The sequence below is a fragment of the Oratosquilla oratoria genome, chromosome 4, assembly GCF_046742065.1.
Source record: "Oratosquilla oratoria isolate Oo_2021 chromosome 4, ASM4674206v1, whole genome shotgun sequence".
NCBI lineage: Eukaryota > Metazoa > Arthropoda > Malacostraca > Stomatopoda > Squillidae > Oratosquilla > Oratosquilla oratoria.
In genome coordinates this window covers 12,463,583-12,483,909 of record NC_134780.1, presented here as the reverse complement: position 1 = coordinate 12,483,909, position 20,327 = coordinate 12,463,583, and the positions used below count along the sequence as shown (strand labels likewise).

The following is a 20,327-nucleotide window of genomic DNA, read 5'->3' as shown; positions in this document are numbered from 1 at the left end:
TAAAGTTGATGAAAGAGTATTAGGGATGGTTTGGACACATGGAAAGAATGAGTGAAAAAAGGTTAATAAAAGAAGTGTGGAAGGTTAAGGTGGATGGTGTGAACAGGAAGGGGCGACTGAGGATGAGATGGATGAATGGGGTAAAAGGGGTGTTGGAAAAGAAGGGGATGTCTGTTGAGGAAGAAAGGGAGAAGCGGGGAGTGGAGAATAGTTGTATATGTATGATGCTGTGATGCATGGAAGAGAGTGGGTGGAGAATGAGGTGGTTAGGGAGTGGTTATGTGTGAATAATATTTTGATACAACCCAAAGGGATTTCACCCTATCTTCACTTTTTCTGTATGAGGGGACAGAGAGTTGGGGTTGCAGTTAAATGAAGCAGCCTTGCCATAGATGAGCTGTGCCTTGCTACATTGTCTCTGACCTAGGGCGATGGGCGAGATGCAGGGATGACCCTTCATACAGGAAGAGCCAAGAAAAGAGAGTGTTGAATGGGAATGGAGATGGTGGGGATAAAATGGGTGGGAGTGAAATTATGCCTTTTGACTTTGGTTACCTCCCTTGTAAGAGAGGGGGGGAAAAAATGTGCATGTATGTATGTATTATTTATTTTATTTATTTAGTCCTTTTTTTTTTTCCTTTTCTTTTCTTTTCTTAATTGTGGAACTTGTGGTGCATCTTCAAGGCCAGAGTGTCTTCATTGCATGCAAATACAGTATTTCTTCAAAGAAAACTCATACAAACTCAATGGTGTATTTACGTTGTATGAAAAATCTTGATTAGGGCTGTTGCTGATAGAGGTAAGTGTACAGTATTCCAGACATGTGACAGGCCATTGACATAGGCCTGTAAACGAAGAATGGATGAATTCTAACATGTATTTTTTGTCAACCTTACCCAATACTGTAAATATCTATCTATAGGTAGATATCAGTATCTATCTATAGAATAGGTAGAAATATCTACTGTAATAAGCACTATATGGTATCATTATCATAAATACATCTATACATGAAGTGTATGTACATTTGATCATAGTGTAGACTTCAGCTAGGGTTGTTCATGGGATGTGAGGTGATAATGAATGATTTTATAGCTGGTGTTTTTTGTGTTAAGGTACACATAAACATATTCAATGAACAACATGTTTTAAGTACATTTATTGATATAGGTATCTATTGAGCCTAATAGAAATTAAGACCATGACATCATTAAAAACAGATGACCTTTCTAGACCTAGCACTAACAAAAGAAATACTATTTGCAAAAATGTCTAGCTATATTTTGGAAAATATTCCAAAAGGTCAGAAAATTCATAAAAGTGCTGTAAAATCTGATTTTCTGAGATGTTGGGTGTCAAAAGAATGGACTTTTACTGTACTTAATATAATTTGGCTTTGCATTCAATCATCATAAGTGTCCTGATTTCTTACTCATTATTTATATTTACACACCCTTTTCAAAGTCTTGTCAGCTTCTCTTCAGTAACTCGTTATATTTCTGAAATAATTAGATAAGATGATTTATGAATATCTTCAAAATAAGAATTAATGATTTACAAGTGCCTATACTCAGCTTGCATTACATCTCGCTGTAGGTCTTTATGTTTTTGTGTTACTTTCTTAACCTCTTGAATATGAAGACACCTATGTATGTGTCAGGAACTGAGAGTTGGATATATGAGGGTGCCAGTGTTGGCTTCCTGATTATACTTATTTTGTAGTTGTAAAGGAGTGACCCACATATTCTGTGAACAGGCTTGATCGCATTTTCTATGACGTTATATTCATTCATGGTGAAATAGAATGAGTATAACAGCAGTAACTTTATATTTTGTGATGCATCATCGTACATCAGGCAACCTGATGTGCATGCGAATATTTGACTTGTATTGAAGAGGTTAATGGTACCATCCTTGTAGACAGGTTTGTAGATATATTTGACATAGCTACCAGTGTTAGTAACCTTCTTTGTTCATTGCTGTTGTTACCTTTATTAAGGGGTACTTCATAGTAGTCAGCTTTCTGATCTTCTTACACCACTAGACAGCTGCTCTTGTGCTGTGCTCAGCTGTATGCTTCTTACATTTTATGTTTTTGTAGGAAATTGTCAGAGCTGGGCACGTTATCACAGGTATTGCATTACCATCAGTGAGTTAACAAAAACCTGGGGTGCATTACCATCAATGTGTTCCCGATTTTAATTTGTCTGCATTACTGTGTTTATGTATATGTATGTATCTATATATGTATATATATATATAGATAAATATATATATATATATATATATATATATATATATATACACATATATATATATATGCATATATACACATATACACTGGAGTTACCGACTCTGGAGCAAAGAAGAGAAAGAGGTGACCCACTGACCATCTACAGAATCATGAAGGGCCCAGAAATACTCGATAGAGAGGACTTGTTAAACTGGGACAAGAGAAGCACAAGAGAACATGGAAAGAAAATAAAAAAACATAGCTACAGAAGAGATCTGATGAAAAACAGTTTTCCACTTAGGGTGGTGGACACTTGGAACAAACTGGACAAAGAAATAATGTGCGCAAAAACCATTCATAAGTTTAAGAGCAAACTAGACACTGCGAGATACAAAGGCGGGACACCACAAGTGTAGCTCCCCTTCCCGCAAAATACAACTAGGTAAGTACAACTAGGTAAATACATGCGCAATAATGTGGACCGCTTTAAGAAAGTTAAAATCGGCAACACATTGATGGAAATGCACCCCAGATTTTTCAGTAACACATTGACGGTAATGCGCTACCTGTCTGGTGGTAGCATCCTCAGCTCTGGAAATTGTTTTAGGTTTGTTGTAGGTGCATAGGTAATATTTGTCTTTTTTATTTGTTGCTTTTCCCTTGGTAGCCTCACTTCGTAGTATTCTGTATGTATTGAATGCTCATGACAATTACTAATATATGTTTGACTAATAAAGCTAATGTAATAAAATTATAGAAATTGATCATCCTTTAATCCCCCTACAGGGTATGTTTGAACCGTACCTCAAGAGCTTCTTTGTCAGGTTCAGTGATCCAACCCACATCAAAGCCCTGAAGTTAGAGGTAATGCCATCTTTGTGTTTCTCAGCCTTATTAGTATTAGGTGACTTGATATGGTCCTCTGCAAGTATTAAATAATTAATCAGAGTTGTTTGGATATTATTATACTTATATGATGATTTGATTTATTTCATCACCATTGAGTCTCCATTGTAAGAACCTACATGATCTAGAAAGCTAGCATTAGCCACTGGCTCGATTCATAGATCAGTTGAGATCCTTGGTCCAGTCATAAGACAGAATGCCAGTATACAAGGCTGCACTTATGGTGTGGTCCAGCAACTCCAGTGACAGACTGTTCCATTGCTTAGTTGAAATGCAAGGTCTCATCAAAAGAGAATAATGGGAAACAGAACCATTTTAATTAGATTTGCTCAATTTTTGTAGAGCACTGAACTTGTTATTTTTGTGATAGTGGCATCATTTTTTTCTTATTTTGATGTGGCAAATGCATTTCTTTTATTCAGGCAAGGAAGGTTCCTCAGATAAAGTTTTTTAATTTTTGAGACCACATCAAGTCACTTCCATCAATTAGGTTTAATGAAATAGTTTAGTATAAAGTTGGGCAAAATATATAAATTACATGTTTTAAGGAATTTATGTTGAAACAGTGAAGAATTTTCTCTTGTAAGATACAAAGTATATGATGGAGGATATCCACAACTTTCTCAACTTTGAGTCTCTCTGTTTATCTCTCTTCTTTTCCCTTTCTCTCTCTCTCTCTCTCTCTCTCTCTCTCTCTCTCTCTCTCTATATATATATATATATACATATGTATATATTATATATATACATGTAAATATTATATATATACATGTATATATCATATATATATATATGTATATGTATATATATGTATGTATATATATTTATATATACATGTATATATTATATATACATATATATATATATATATATACATATATATATATACATATGTAAATATATATATATATATATATATATATCACAGGTGAGAAATGTAGTAACACATTTATAAATCACAACTAACACCACAGTCGGACAACTTTTTCTTTCGTCTGACTGTGGTGTTAGTTGTGATATATATATATATATATATATATATATATATATATATATATTATATATATATATATATATATATATATATATATATATATATGCAGGGGGCATGTGAGATATGTTGACCATGTATGTCAGCACTAAGAGTGGCGGCTGTACTGGCTCTGGATGCCCCCAACATGCCTAGGTGCTGAGTGCCTATTCCCGTGATGTCCGCACCTGTGTCAAGCAGCAAAAGGATGCGTATGCTGACAGGTGGTGGAGGGCGATTGATCAGCAGTGTCCCATTGCGGGGGCATGTGAGATATGTTGGCCATGTACATCAGTGCTGAGAGCGGCAGCTGTATGTCTTTGATATCCCCAACATGCCCAGGTACCAAGTGCCTATCACCATGATATCTACACCTGTGTCAGGCAGCATACGGATGTATATACACACAGGTGGTGGAGGAGCGATTGGCTGGAGGCGTCCTGTTGCGGCAGGTGCCAGCCTTCCCAGGAGAAGGTGCTGAGGCGGTGGGGGACCCTTTGGCATGCTGACAGGGCATATCTGTGCAGGTCCTACCTGACATTCAAGACTGTCACCATCAATGCCTCGTGTAGGCAGCAGTTGGTCGCCACCTCCTATAGTGATGTAATTGCAGCGAGGGAGCAGAGATGTTGTACCAGTTCCTAGGTTGGGTGGGCGCGGCCTGCATGAATCAGCTGGGCTCTGCACGGGGTTGCTTTCGCAGTGGGTACAGTGAAGCAGTAGGATGAAAGGCCCCTTTGCACCACTATGGTTTCATGAAAGCACATCACGCTATCACATGGTATTTCACGGTCCAGCATGCAAATTGTTGCCGGCACTGCATTCATGGTCCAGCATGTGCACTGTTGCCTATTCATCTAGTTCCAACACTGTTTCATTCACATATGCACCACCGATTCGTATATCATCCCATGTTTCACTGTTGCAAGTTGCAAGCAATTTCATCAAATCCTACTCACTGTGCCATGTTATGATTGCAACTACTTGAAACATGGGGGTGACAATTAACGTGTGTATTGTGGGTTATGCATATATGGAGCACTATGTGCTCACAGTATTACAAACTGGTATGGACTGACATGAGGGTAAACATCACTCGTTATGCAGAGCAACACAATGACTTACCTAGTACACGTATTGATAAGGCCTTGTCAGCCGTAACAAAGAGTCTTTGTATTGGAAGCATCACTAATAGTCAGGGCACATCACAACACAATGATACCCTGCTCTATACTAGTGTCCTAGGCCAAAGCACTATACAACATACCCCATCTATCTTTTCTTTCCACACTCTTTATGCTAATCTTGATTCATTCTTTCCATGTGCCCAAGCCATCCCAGTGCTCTTTCATCTGCCTTATCTACCAACTCCCTTTATACCCCTACTTCCCTCCTCACCACCTCCTTTCTCGCTCTATCCATCCTCATAACACCCACCATACTACTCAAAAGCTACCTCAAACACATTTAAGATTCTCCTCTTTGCCTCCCTTAGATTCCAAGTCTCTGCATTGTACATTAGTCATCCAGTGCTGTGCACGAGAATTTGACTTGTATTGAAGAGGTTAAAGAAGAGATGAAAAGCATCATGGAGTGATTCCTTCCTGTGGAGGTGCTGTAACTATAAGTACTTGACAACTCACTTTATCATAATAACATCAAATACCTTTGTTCCAGGTATTAACTAATTTAGCTACAGAAACCAACATTTCTATAATTCTGCGAGAGTTTCAAACCTATATTGGGTCATCAGACAAGGAATTTGTAGCAGCTGCTATTCAGGCAATTGGCAGGTAATTATATAGAGCTATTTTTTTCATTTAAATTTTTTTCCCAGTTTACATTTTTATTTTTTTTTCCAAGTTTTTCAAAGTCCGTTTTGTTGTACATTAGTCTTCCTTTTCTATGTTTCTCATTTCTTCTCACATCATTTTGTTCTTTTAGTTTGAACTCTTAGTATGTGGTCACTCTTCCCAACTGGTATCTTGTATTCTATTTTGTCCACTATTTCAGGCTCTGATGTAAATATAAAGTCTAGTCTTGATGGTTCTTCATTGTTTTTATATCTGGTGTTTTCCTTCACCCATTAAGTCAATGTGTATTCAGTGGTCATATCCAGTAGAATATTTCCCCAAAGTTCCTCTCCATCTTTTACTGTCATTTCTTCCGAACATATTTCCTTGAGTTAAAGTCACCCATAATTAGTATGTTCCTTCCTTCTTCCATTAATTCAATTAATGTATTCAATGTGTTGTCCAGTAATTTGGAATGATCACTATCAGTCCAAGCCTGTGTTTTTGGGGGCACATTTACTACTATAAATTTTCTACTTTACATATTTCTGTTTTCAAGTTTAATCATAATCAGTTCTACATTATTTTTTCCTTCTGTTATCTTTGTCACATTCAAACTTTTAAGTCAAAAACATGATTCCTCCACCCTGTTTTTTTTTTGTCCATTGGTTGTATAGACCTTGTCCCACAGTATTTGATGGTATATTCAATGGTCATATCAAGTAGTATGTTTCCCCAGAGGTCTTCTCCACCCTTCACTGTCATTTCTTCTCAACATGTTTCTTTGTGTGTGTGTGTGTGTGTGTGTATTTACCTAGTTGTATCATATGGGAAGGGAGCTATGCTCATGGTGACCCGTCTTTGTATCTCACAGCTTCAAGTTTTTTCTTAAAATCTTGAATAGTGTTTGCACACACTGTTCTTTGTCTAATTTGTTCCAAGTATCTATCACTTTGTGTGGGAAGCTGTTTTTTTTTTTTTTTTTTTTTTCCCAGATCTTTTCTTAAATTATCTTTTTTTAGTTTCTTTTCGTGTCCTCTTGTTTTTCCAATCTCCCATTTCAATAAGGCATTCTTATCTAAGATTTCCATCCCTTTCATTATTCTATAGATAGTAAGTCTCATTTCCTCATCCAAATAAGCAAATGCCACTTTTATTGACCTCAATAAATTGTAGGTTTCTCTGACTATTAATATGCTTATCCGGTGTCATGTCCTTGCTGATCATCACTCCAAGATCTTTCTCTGAGTTTACTTTTTTGACCTTTTCTTCACCAATTTTGTAATCTATTGATATTCTGTTTTTACTTTTTCCAAATTCCATTATACTACACTTCTTGATATTGAATTTTACTTCCCACTTTTGAGTCCATTTCCAGATCTTGTCCAAATCTTGTTGTAATGAGTTGCAGTCTTCCTCCTGTGTGTGTGTGTGTGTGTGTGTATATATGTATATATATATATATATATATATATATATATATATATATATGTATATATAAGTGTAATGTATAATATATATTTATATATATTTATACATATATATTCTTACTGTCTTTGCTCTTGTTTTCTTTATTTTGGAAAGCTGTTCATGATTGTTATGTATGATATTGTCATATTGAAGCAATGCTGTTAACAATTGCATACTTAGACCAGTGCTCTTTTTATTTGTATGTGTAAATGAGAAAAGAATGAGATTTAATAAATTGTGAAGATTTTACTTAGAAAATCCAGGTGGATCTAATATTTTTTTGGGTTACAGGTGTGCATCCAATATCAAGGAGGTGACAGACACATGTCTTAGTGGGCTGGTTACACTACTATCTAACAGAGATGGTGAGTTTGCATTTGGCAATTTGTATTATGTTGAAGATGAAAATTCTTTAAAACCCATATAGAATGAGTGTTTTCTATACTTACTTTTCTGATAGAGGCTTTCTTTATGTACACCATGAATATAGATATGAATTATCTGAAGAAATTGTGTCATCAGTAAACTCAATTGACTTTGATATACACAATATTAGATAAATACATCCATATAACAAAAGGAATCCTCCCTTTGTAAGGGAGATAGCCAGCTGAGGCATGTGCCCAACCCTCACCCACTCCACAATTTGAATTTGGGGATATACATATACCAACAGCTTTTTCCCCCAAACAAGGGAGGTGCCAAAGGCATAAATCCATTCCCACCTGTTTCATCCCCACAAATTCCACTCCCATTCACCATCCCTCACTCCCTCTTTTCTTGGCTCCTCCTGGATGGTCATCTGTGGATCTCATCCACTGCCCTAGATCAGAAGCAATGTAGCAACACACAACACATCCACAGGAAGGCTGCTTTATTTAATCAGTGACCCCCCCTTCTCTATCCCCTCGTGCAGAAAAAGAGAAGACAGGGAGAAATCCCTTTGGGCTGCATCGAAATATCATTCACACGTACTCCCTCACACCCATCCCCCCACACCCTTCCATGTATCACAGCATCATCCATACATAACCATTCTCCACTCACCCCTATCTTCTGTCTTCTTCCTTCCTTCCTCAACAGACATTCCCCTCTTTCCCAACACCCCTTTTACCACCATCTATCCATCTCATCCTTGGTTGCCTGTTCATGTTCACTCTTTCCACCTATACCTTTCATGCCTCTTTTACTAATCTTTTTTTCACTAATTCTTTCCATGTGTCCAAACCACCCCAATACTCTTTCATCAATCCTATCTCCAAACTCCTTTTTCACCCCCGCTCTCCTCCTCACTTCGTTTCTCACTCTATCCAACCTAGTAACCCCTACCATACTTCTCAGGCATTTCATCTCAAACACATTTAAACTTTTCCTCTCTTCCTCTCTTATGTTCCATGTTTCTGCCCTGTACAGTGGTGTCAGCACAATCACTCCATACAATCTCCTCTTAGCATCCATTCCCAAATGACTATTTCTCATTACACTTTTTAATCCCCTAAGGCATTTACTTCTCTCAATCTACATTCTACTCCACTCCTCCCTTTCCTGCCACATTTGCACCCAAGTACCTAAAGCTATCCACTTCCTCCAATCTCTCTCCCTTAATACTCACTTCCAATTTCCTGCCATCCTCTCCCCTTGTACATCTCATCACCTTATTTTTACCCATATTCATCTACAACTTCCTTCTTTCGCACACCTTCCCAAACTCTATCACTAACTTCCTTAATCCCTCCTTTGATCCCACTACAAGCACATTGTTATCAGCAAACAACAACTGGCTTATCTCCCATTTTTCTCCATTTTCTTTAACCATCTCCAATCCCTGGCCCATTACCCTTGCATTTACCTCTTGCACCACCCCATCCATGTATAAATTGAACAGCCAAGGTGACATAACAACACCCCTAGTGAAGTCCCAGCTTTACCTCAAACCACTCTGTCTCTCCATTTCTAATTCTAGTACAGGCTCTACTACTCTTTTAAAAACTCTTGACTGCTCTTAACAGCTCTCCTCCCTCCCACATATCTGCATTATCTTCCATAGTGCCTTCCTGTCTACCCTGTCATAAGCCTTTTCCAAATCCATAAATGCCCATAAAACATTCTTACCTTTTCCTTAAGCTTTCTCACATATCTGCCTTGCCACAAGAATCTGATCCACACAATCCCTACCTGTCCTAAACCCACACTGTTCTTCCCCTCTGTTACTCTTCTAATCCTCTCAATCAAAGCCCTCACATAAGCCTTCCTAACTACACTCAACAAACATCGATCTGAAACTACTACACTCACATTTGCCCCCTTTTCCTTTGTAAAGTGGAGCTATATAGGCACTACTCCAGTCCTCTGATACTCTACCCTCTTTTAGACAGTCATTAAACAACCTCACCAGCCACTGAAGTTACATAAGAATCCCTATTAACATGCAATTTCAAAACTAGTTCCTATTTATGGGGTGACCCAACTACCAGGGTTGCCAACTTAGCTATTTTGTAACTAGATTTAACCATTTTTAAATTCATTTGGCTCTCCGTTTTTGTGTTTTGGTACTTAGTTACATTTTAGCCACTTCCTTTCTAAACAAGCCATATGTCTGGCTACTTTTCAATAAACCAGGCACTGAATCCATATATGTCAGTATTTGTAAAATTTCAACATTAGTGCAGGAAAATAAAGAGGAGGAGGAGCAGGAGGTAAAATTGCATATTTCATTCCAATGAGTGGTATGGATATTGTAAGAGTTGAAAACTTTTTTTCTGCTTTCCAGAATCTGTTGTTGGAGAGAGTGTAGTGGTGATTCGAAAACTTTTGCAGAGTGAAACTGTCGGGCACAAAGACATTATTGCACATATGGCAAGGTAAGATGAATGTATTACTGCCTCTCCAAGATAAGTAGATAGAATTATCATATGGTCACTGCTCTCTCCCAGGTGTCTTCAGCACTTGTTGGGTGATGTATGTATGAAGCATGCTGGTAGAATAGCCCTCCTTGAATCCATATTGATTTGGGGAGGGTTTTATGATTATGTTGAAGTATGGGCCCAGTGATGGTTATATTTACCTAATTGTAGTATACAAGAAACGAACAATGCTCATTGGGTCCCATCTTCAAATCTCTAATTTTCTAATATACCTAGTGTAGGTTGTGTTGTTCTACATTTGGAATTGGTGGTTAAGGAAATTCAGGTGGAGTTCTTGGCTTTAATTCTCCTGGACAAGATTTGTTCTGTTCTAACTACTACACATACACAGGAAGCTCTCAGTAAAGCTGTGAGTGTTGCCAGAAACATTCTATCTACATATTTACAAAGGTTGCCAGTGTATGAAATAAGGATGTTGTTGCCATATGAGGAATATTTGAAAGTTGGGTTGCCTGGGTTGAGGTGTCATCCGGTCATGCAGGTGTTGACCTGAGGCACTGCTGTGGCTATTGTTCTTGACCTGAGCACCAAGAATCTTTTGTTATTAAAAAGAGCACCATCAAGAAAGGTCAGTTGGCTTGGTCACCGAAACAATGAGAGTCCCTTGGGAGACGGAGTCTTGTTGTTGAAAGTACCACACTACACCATATGTGTGCGTGTGTGGTGTGCATCGATGTGCTGCATACACTAAATACAGAGATGCTAAGACTAGACTCAAATTCATGTACAGTTCCAAATTAATCTGTATTCTTGATATCCAATTATCATATTTAGATTTGAACTAAAAGAGGTATGGAAGGCAGATGTGGAGGGAGTGAACATGAGGGGACGTCCTAGGATGAGGTGGATGGATGGGGTGAAGGGGGCTTTGGGGAAGAGGGGAATGTCTGTTGAGGAAGGAAGGGAGAGGACGGAAGACAGAGGTGAGTGGAGAATGGTTGTATATGGATGATGTGATTGCATGAGGAGGAAGGGGCTGGGGGTGGGGGGTGGGGTAGTATGTGTGAGTAAATTTTGACGCAGCCCGAAGGGATTTCTCCCCGTCCTCTCCTTATATGCAAGGGGGGACGGAGAGGGGGGGTCGCCGATTAAATGAAGCGGCCTTGCTGTGGATGTGCTGTGTCTTGCGACACTGCCTCTGACCCAGGGCGGTGGGCAAGGTGCAGGGATGACCCGTCATCCAGGAGGTGCTCAGATGAGAGGGAGGGTGGGAGGGGTGTGGAGTGTATGTGGGGATGGAATGGGTGGGAGTGGATTTTATGCCTGTCTGTTTTGGCTACCTCCATTGTAAGGGGGAAAGAGCCTTTGGTATGTGTATGTATGTAGATTTGAACTAGTGTATTGTGAGCTTGGGCTATATCACCTAAGCTATTCCACATATACATCTATATGGAAAACTGTATTTATTCACATTCTTTAGACACATATATATACCCCCCTCTCTGCCCCCTCATGCAGAAAAGGAGAAAATGGGGAGAAATCCCTCTGGGCATCATCAATTTATTTTTCACACATACTCCCTCACTTCCCATCCCCCCACCCACTCCCCCTCATGCATCACAGCATCATCCATACACAACCATTCTCCATTCATCCCTATCTTCTGCCCTCTCCCATCCTTCCTCAACAGACATTCCCCTCTTTCCCAATGGCCCAATACTCTTTCATGAACCCTATCTCCCAACTCTCTTTCCACCCCCATTCTCCTCCTCACCTCCTTGTTTCTCACTCTATCCAGCCTAGTAACCCCTATCATACTTCTCAGGCACCTCATCTCAAACACATTCAAACTCCTCTCTTTCTCTCATATGTTCCATGTTTCTGCCCCATACAGTGCTGTTGGCACAATCACTCCTTCGTACAATCTCCTCTTAGCATCCATTCCCAAATGTCTATTTCTCATTATACTTTAATCCCCCAGGGCATTTATTTGCTTCTTTCAATCTACATTCTACCTCCACCTCCACTCCTCCCTTTCCCACCACATTTGCACCCAGGTATCTAAAACTATCCAATTCCTCCAGTCTCTTTCCCTTAATACTCACTTCCAGTCTGCTGCCACTTTCTCCCCTTGTTCATATCATCACCTTACTTTTACCCACATTTACCTTCAACTTCCTTCTTTCACACACATTCCCAAATTCTGTCACTAACTTTCTCAATCCTTCTTCTGATCCTGCTACAAGCACAGTGTTGTCAGCAAAAAACAACTGGCCTATCTCCCACTTTTCTCCATTTTCTTTAATCTCTAATCCCAGACCCACTACCCTTGCATTTACCTCTCGCACCACCCCATCCATGTATAAATTGAACAGCCAAGGAAACATTACACATCCCTGACAAAGTACCACCTTTACCTCAAACCATTCACTCTCTCCATTTCTAATTCTAACACAAGCACTACTACTTTTGTAAAAACTCGACTGCTCTTATAAGCTTTCCTCCTATCCCATATATCTGCAATACCTCCCACAGTGCCTTCTGTCTACCATGTCATAAGCATTTTCCAAATCCATAAAAGCAAAAAAAAAAAAAGATATCCTTACCTTTTCCTAAAGCTTTCTCACATATCTGTCTTACCACAAAAATCTGATCTGTGCAACCCCTACCTGTCATAAACCCACACTGTTCCTCACCAATTGCTCCCTCTCTTCCTCTCCTAATCCTCTCAATCAAGACCCTCCCATAGCCTTCCCATCTACACTTAACAAACTAATCCCTCAGAAACTACTACACTCACACTTGTCCCCTTTTCCTTTATAAAGTGGAACTATACAGGCACTCCTCCAGTCCTCCGGCAATCTACCCTCACTTAAACAAACATTAAGTAACCTCACCAGCCAGTCCACCATCAATGTGCCTCTTTTATTTAGACATTCTACATGACACCCATCCAACCCAGGTGCCTTATCTGCTCTCATCATCTTAACAACTGCATTCACCTCATCTTTCCTTATTTCTCCTCCATTTTCCTCACTCATCATGATAATTTTCTTAGCACTTCCCTTTGCAACTACCTTTCCCTCCCTTTCCTCCTTCACATTTTGCTACTCCCTAAAATACTCTGCCCATCTTCCTCTTATAAGTCTCATCACTGTCATTTTGTTAGCACTTCCCAGTGGAACTACCTTTCCCTCCCAATCCTTCACATTTAGCAACCCCCAAAAACACTCTGCCCATTTTTCTCTTACTAGTAATGAATTTATTGTTTTCAAGACTGGTGGACAACATCAAGATTCCCATGGCCAGAGCAAGCATTCTATGGCTGTTAGGAGAATATTCAGAGAAGGTACCCAAGATTGCTCCAGATGTCCTGCGTAAAATGGCAAAGACCTTCATCAATGAGGTAGAACAGTATTTTATATTTAAATGTTCTGTAGCAGTAATTAACATCTTTCTTTTCTGTTTTACATTATGAGGTATCTTCTTTCATAATATTGAGGAGTGGTGCCTTCAAATAATCATACATACATGCATATACCAAGGCTTTTTCCGCCTTACAAGGGAGGTAGCCAAGAAGGAAAAGGCATAAAATCATTCCCACCCATTCCATCCCTGAATACACTCCACACCCCTCCACCCTCCCTCTTATCTTTGCACCTCCTGGATGACGGGTCATCCCTGCACCTTGTCCACTGCCCTGGGTCAGAAGCAGTGTCGCAAGACACAGCACATCCACAGCAAGGCCGCTTCATTAAATTGGCGACCCCCCCTCTCCGTCCCCCATGCATAAAAGGAGAAGACGGGGAGAAATCCCTTCGGGCTGTGTCAAAATTTTGCTCACACATACTACCTCACCCCCATCCCCCCGCCCATTCCACCTCATGCATCACAACATCATCCATATACAACCATTCTCCATTCACCCCTGTCTTCTGTCCTCTCCCATCCTTCCTCAACAGACATTCCCCTCTTCCCCAAAGCCCCCTTCACCCCATCCATCCACCTCATCCTAGGACATCCCCTCATCTTCACTCCCTCCACATCTGCCTTCCATACCTCTTTTACTAGTCTTTCTTCACTCATTCTTTCCATGTGTCCAAACCATCCTAATACTCTTTCATCAACCCTATCTCCCAACCCCCTTTCCACCCCTGTTCTCCTCCTCACCTCCTCATTTCTCACTCTATCTAGCCTAGTAACCCCCATCATACTTCTCCGACACCTCATCTCAAGCACATTCAAACTCCTTCTCTCTTCCTCTCTTATGTTCCATGTTTCTGCCACATACAGTGCTATACCCAATTTACATTCTTATAAGTTTCACCCTGTGCATTCAACTTTCCAGGAAGACATTGTGAAGCTACAGATCCTGAACTTGGCCACCAAATTATATCTGACCAATCCAAAGCAGACCAAGCTTCTCTGTCAATATATATACAATCTTGCCAAATATGATGTCAACTATGACATTCGGGACCGTGCAAGACTGATGCGAGCCTTAGTTTTTCCACCCCAAGGGCATGAGGATAACAAATTGGCTAAACATGCCAAGAAAATCTTTCTCACCACCAAGCCAGCACCTGTACAGCAGTCTAGCTTTAAAGGTGAGAATATTAATTTCTTAGATGTTCCTTTGGGTTTTTATATTAATATTTTGTTGGCAATAATCAATATTTACCAGATTGTAGTGTTCGGAAGGGAACTATGCTTGTGGGGTCATGTTTCTTGTTCTCCAATTATATCATAGCTCATTTTAGTTTTAAGGATTGCTCCAGCGTGCACTGGAATCTAGGCCATTCCAAGAGTTTATGTACCCATATAGAAAATTTATATTTTCATATACTTCAGACATAGGGTCTTTTTTCATGGCCTCATGATGATGCCCTCCTATCTTCTCTATCAATTTTGTCCACCCCCTTTCACTGAGCTGAGTTCACAATCAAGTCTCCTCTTTTTCTCTGATCATACAGTGATGAAAGTGTTAATGCTTATAGTTTTTTCTTGTATGAATTATCTGTAAGGCTGGGAATCGTTTTGGTTGCTGTTTTTTGTACATACATACATACATATACCAAGGCTTTTTCCCCCTTCCAAGGGAGGTAGCCAAAAAGGGAAAGGCATAAAAACACTCCCACCCATTTCATCTCTAAATACACTCCACACCCCTCCCACCCTTCCTCTCATCTGAGCACCTCCTGGATGACGGGTCATCCCTGCACCCTGCCCACCTGTTTTTTGTATTCCCTTAATATTGTTTGTATATTTCACAATGTGGGATCATACCACTGCTGTATAATTCAACCCTGGGTGGATTGGATATATCTTTATGGGAAGGGGAGTACTCGTGGATACCTGAAATGGTTAAATCATAATGTAAAAAGTGTGAAATTGAAGCAAAATTGAAGAAAATGTTGACAGGTCAGAGAAACCCCAAGATGGCTGTTCATTGCATTCAAATGTAAACATACCCAGAGTTGGCTACCAGTGCAAGAGCAAAACAAAATATAAACATAGATTTCAGATCACTAAGAGGTACCAAAAGGTTTCTATTTGACAATGGCAATGAAAGTAGTTTTTCTGGAATCAGTGGGTACAAAAGAAGACTTTTAGTAGAATTATAGACATAGAGAGGGACATGAAAAATATAAATGATTCATGGAAGCAAGAAACCATCAATCTATGGAAGACAAATAAAGACTTAAACAAGGAAGTGACTGACCTAAAGAAAAGTGAACACTGAAATAAACGAAGAGATAAGTGGACCCTCCCTCCCACTCCTCTCTTAGCTTCTTCCTGTACTCCCTTTACTTTTCTTTCTCATTTAAGCAGTTCACTCTAAGTACCTCCCTACTTTCTGTCCTTCTCTTTCTCCATCTATCCTCTACTCTCAACTTACCTTTCACCAAAATATGACCTGATATTCCCCCACTCTCTCCCCTTAGAACATTTACATCCAAAACTCTTCCTACTCTTCTGGTTACCACTATATAGTCCATTAAAGCCCTATCTACCACCCTCTCCCATGTGTACTTATGCTTGACTTTCTTCTTAAACATTTTATTTGCTATCATCAACTCTTTAGACTCATCTTTGCCATCAACTCTCCACTACAATTGTTTCCTGGCATTCAACACTTCCCAACCATGCCATCTCCTACCCCTAACATTAAGATCTCGCAGTACCACTACATTGACATTTCTCCCTAAACCCTCTATGCACTCATTTAAATCTATTCAAAAAGCCTCCCTTCCCTCTACACTCTTCTTACCACCAGGCCCATATGCACTTACAAAAACCCACATCTCCCTTCCCAGTTTCACCTTCATTCACATTAACCACTTCCATATGGTGCCGCCTACGTAGGCGGCATGAGGAGCAAGTAGGTACTCGCTGATGCCGAAGTCGCCATCTTGATTATATTTATTGTAGTTGTACCTACGTAATTTTCATTCTCTCTAAACTGGCCTCATCAGTTTTCTATGGTTATCAAAATACACGGGGAAAGAGAACAGACAATTTAGCACTGACTTTATTTTTTATAATGTGATTATTATTTTGAGACATCGCACGTCAGGCAGCTAATGCTGCCAGACGTGTGATGTGCCCCGGAGGGAAGAGGTTAACCTTGAAGAAACCTATTTTCACTTAACCACACACTTACCTATCTCTTCACTTACTAGTATAGTCACCCCTTCTCTCCCTCATCATCTCCACTTCTGACACCCTCCCAACTATACTCCCAAATTCAAACTAGCCCCTCCCTTTCAACTTAGTTTCACTCAATGCCAACACATCCACCTTTCTTCTCATAAACATACTGCCTATCTCTTCACTCAATGCCAACACATCCACCTTCTCATAAACATACTGCCTGTCTCTTCCCTTTTACTCTCATCTGTACAACATCCATGCACATTAAAAGACCAAAACCTTAGGGTTCTGGTTGGAAAGCTTCTCCCAGACCCTTTAATGCCTTTGCTTTTATTAGGGATTGTCCTTTTTGGGGCTATAGAGAGTAGGATACCTAGTCCTATCCCCATCCCATTTTTTATCACCTTTTACGACTCAAGTGGAAACACTCTGTAGCAGTATTCTTTCTCCCCTTCCTTAGAGTTTGGAAAAAAAGGAATTGTATATTCAGAGAAATGGTACAGGGCAGTATTAACCCCTTCCATACGGTGCCGCACACGTAGGCGTCATGGACTTAGATCTCGGTGGCAGCAGCCAATGCCAGCCGTACGACGTGTCGTAATAATACTCGCATCATAAAATATAGTCACCGCTTATATCGATCGTTCTCTCTTCACCCGTGAATTTTGATAACCATAGAAAATGCGATTACAAAAGAATTAGAAAGAATGTCATAATGGAGGGGCGACTACAATAAATATAATCAAGACGCCAATATGGCAGCCTCGCGAATACACTCGCTCCCCATGACGCCTACGTGTGCGGCACCGTATGGAAGGGGTTAAGAGTAGGGGACAGCATAACAGAGGTACAGTCGCAATATAAAATAAAGTAGCATAATTTCTCTATGAATAGAGATTTCCTCTATCACAGACAAAATGATGTGTGGCTCTGGTCTGTAGGGGCATCCCATATAAACCCTAAAGTATTAGCTGCATGCTACTGAGCAGATTTTAATCTCACAATGATATTCAGCCAGTACCCCAGATGGTGTATTGTTTTGTTTTACACTTTCATGAAAAGTTTAATTGAATATATTGGAGTGGAGTGTTTTTTTCTTTAGTGATTTTAAATGCTGAACAATAGGACAAATATTGATGAATAAAAAACATAATGAAAAGAAAGGAAAAATAAGATGAAATCTATACAATTTTTATTTTACTAACCTCCCTGAATGTCTGCTTTCAGATCGAGATCAGTTCCAGCTTGGTACTCTATCACACCTGATCAATGCAAGAGCAGTTGGTTACCAGGACCTTCCAGGTTTCCCTGATGTTCCTCCAGACCCAAGTGTTCGTAATGTTGAGGTACCAGAACCTTGGATAGATCGTCCTCATAAGGCCACCACAAAGAAAAGCAAAACACCCAAGTCGAAGGCTTTCTACTCTGATGATGAAGAAGAGTCACATGAGGAAGAAAGTGACAGCAGTAGCGGAAGTGAGAGCACAAGTGGAAGTGACAGTGATGGATCCTCAGACAGCTCAGATGAGAGTAGCAGTGAATCAGAGAGTGAATCAGAAGAAGATGAAGAGGAAGGAAATAAAACTAAAGAAAGGAAAAGTGTCAAAGAAGCTTCAGCCTCTGACTCATCAGATTCGAAAGACTCTGAGTCTTCAAGTTCATCTACAGGCAGTGATTCAAGCAGCAGTGAAGGTTCTAGTTCAGAGTCATCATCAGAGGAAGAAGAAAAAAAAGTGGTCAAAAAAGCACTACCTAAGACAAGTAAACCAGAGAAGAATGATAGGAGTAATTTAGATCTTTTGCTTGAGCTTGATGATGTTCCTCCTTCTGTAGATACACCTGTTTTAACCCCATCCCTTGGAGGTCTTTTAACACCAACACCATCTGCAGAAGTAAATGTGCTTCCACCAGGGGCTTCTATTCAGCCAGCTACTGCTGCTTTTGTGCCAACCAATACACAGGAACTTCTGAACCGTTTGACAGGAAGTGGACTGTCTGTATTTGGAAGGTTCACTCGTTCTCCTCACTTGTATTCCCCAAAGATGACAAGCATAGAGCTGACCTTCAAGAATCATGGAAATGAGGACATAAAGGATATCAGGGTGACCAAAAAAAAGTTGGCCCCAGGCATGGCTCTACATGAGTTTGCTGGCATTGCACGGCTAACTCCTGATAGTTCTCTGCATGGCACCATTGGTATAGACTTTAATGATACCACACAGGCAGCAATTTTTGACCTTTCTTCAGGAGACCATGTACACACTATTAGTATATCAGCCCCTATTGGAGAATTGCTGCAACCATTATCCATGAGTGAATCAGATTTCAGTCTGAACCAGGTAATTCCATTGTTTTAGAGTATGTCAGCTTGTAATCAATGAATCTATTTTACCCAGTTGTATTATACGGGAAGGGAGCTATGCTCATGGTGACCCATCTTTGTATCTTTCAGCATCAAGTTATTTTTCTTAAAATCTTGAATATCATTTGCACACACTGTTTCTTTATAAGATTATTCCAGGTATCCAGTACTCTATGTGGGAAGCTATTTTTTCCTGATCTCTTCTATCCTTTTTGAGTTTCTTTTTCTGTCCTCTTGTTTTTCCATTGTCCCATTTTAATAAATCATTCCTATCTAGGATTTCCATTCCTTTCATGATTCTATAAATAGTCAACAGATCTCCTCTTTCTCTTCTTTGTTCCAGAGTTGGTAATTCTAATTTGGACAATCTTTGTTCGTATGTTAATTTGGAGAAAGCTGGTGCCAACTTTGTTGTTGCTTTTTGTATTCTTTCTAATTTCTTTATATTATTTTTAGTACTGGGTGTCCATAGTGTTGCTGCATACTCCAGTTTTGGTCTTATAAGTGTAACTAATATTTTTTTCTATTCATTTCCTCATCCAAGTAGTCAAGTGCCACTTTCACAAGAGTAAAATGTAGCAGTTTTTTTATGTGGTTGTGTAATGTAATAACCCAATTGTATTTACTTGTATACATATACCAAAATGCTCTTCCCCCCTTATAAAGGAGGCAGCCAATTGTATTCACCTAACTGTTATATACGGATAAGTTACTATACATGCAAGGTCCTGCTCCTTTTTCTCCAACTATTTTTGTGTCAATCCATTGTCCAGGTGTTCCCATGGCTCCCAGGTAACTGGCAACAGCCATTGGATTGGCCTATAAGTTATTCAAGGAAGATATATTGTGTTATCATCTAGGTATGGCTGTGGTGCAGGAGTGTAAGAAATGTTCAGTGTCTTCTATGTATTGGGTTGAGTCATAAGTAATTTCCATTTATTGGAATCCTGCTACCTGTAGCTCCAAAGGGGACATTCCTAAAAAAAAGTAGACATAAGAGGGTCTAGGAATTTCC

At 39.6% G+C, this 20,327-nt stretch overlaps 1 protein-coding gene across 3 annotated transcripts in view; it reads left to right on the top strand.

Annotated features, from left to right (window-relative positions):
* rb (adaptor related protein complex 3 subunit ruby) overlaps nt 1-20,327 on the top strand; it is a 77,722-nt gene that overhangs the window by 46,343 nt on the left and 11,052 nt on the right. For 2 of the 3 annotated variants that reach the window (XM_076183481.1, XM_076183482.1), the window contains 7 exons: nt 3,021-3,097; nt 5,847-5,962; nt 7,724-7,797; nt 10,203-10,293; nt 13,573-13,702; nt 14,645-14,903; nt 18,178-19,289. In XM_076183481.1, coding sequence (XP_076039596.1) covers nt 3,021-3,097; nt 5,847-5,962; nt 7,724-7,797; nt 10,203-10,293; nt 13,573-13,702; nt 14,645-14,903; nt 18,178-19,289 — 1,859 coding nt within the window. Of the gene's footprint in view, nt 1-3,019; nt 3,098-5,846; nt 5,963-7,723; nt 7,798-10,202; nt 10,294-13,572; nt 13,703-14,644; nt 14,904-18,177; nt 19,290-20,327 lie in introns of all 3 variants that reach the window. The other variant, XM_076183483.1, reaches the window with a different exon arrangement.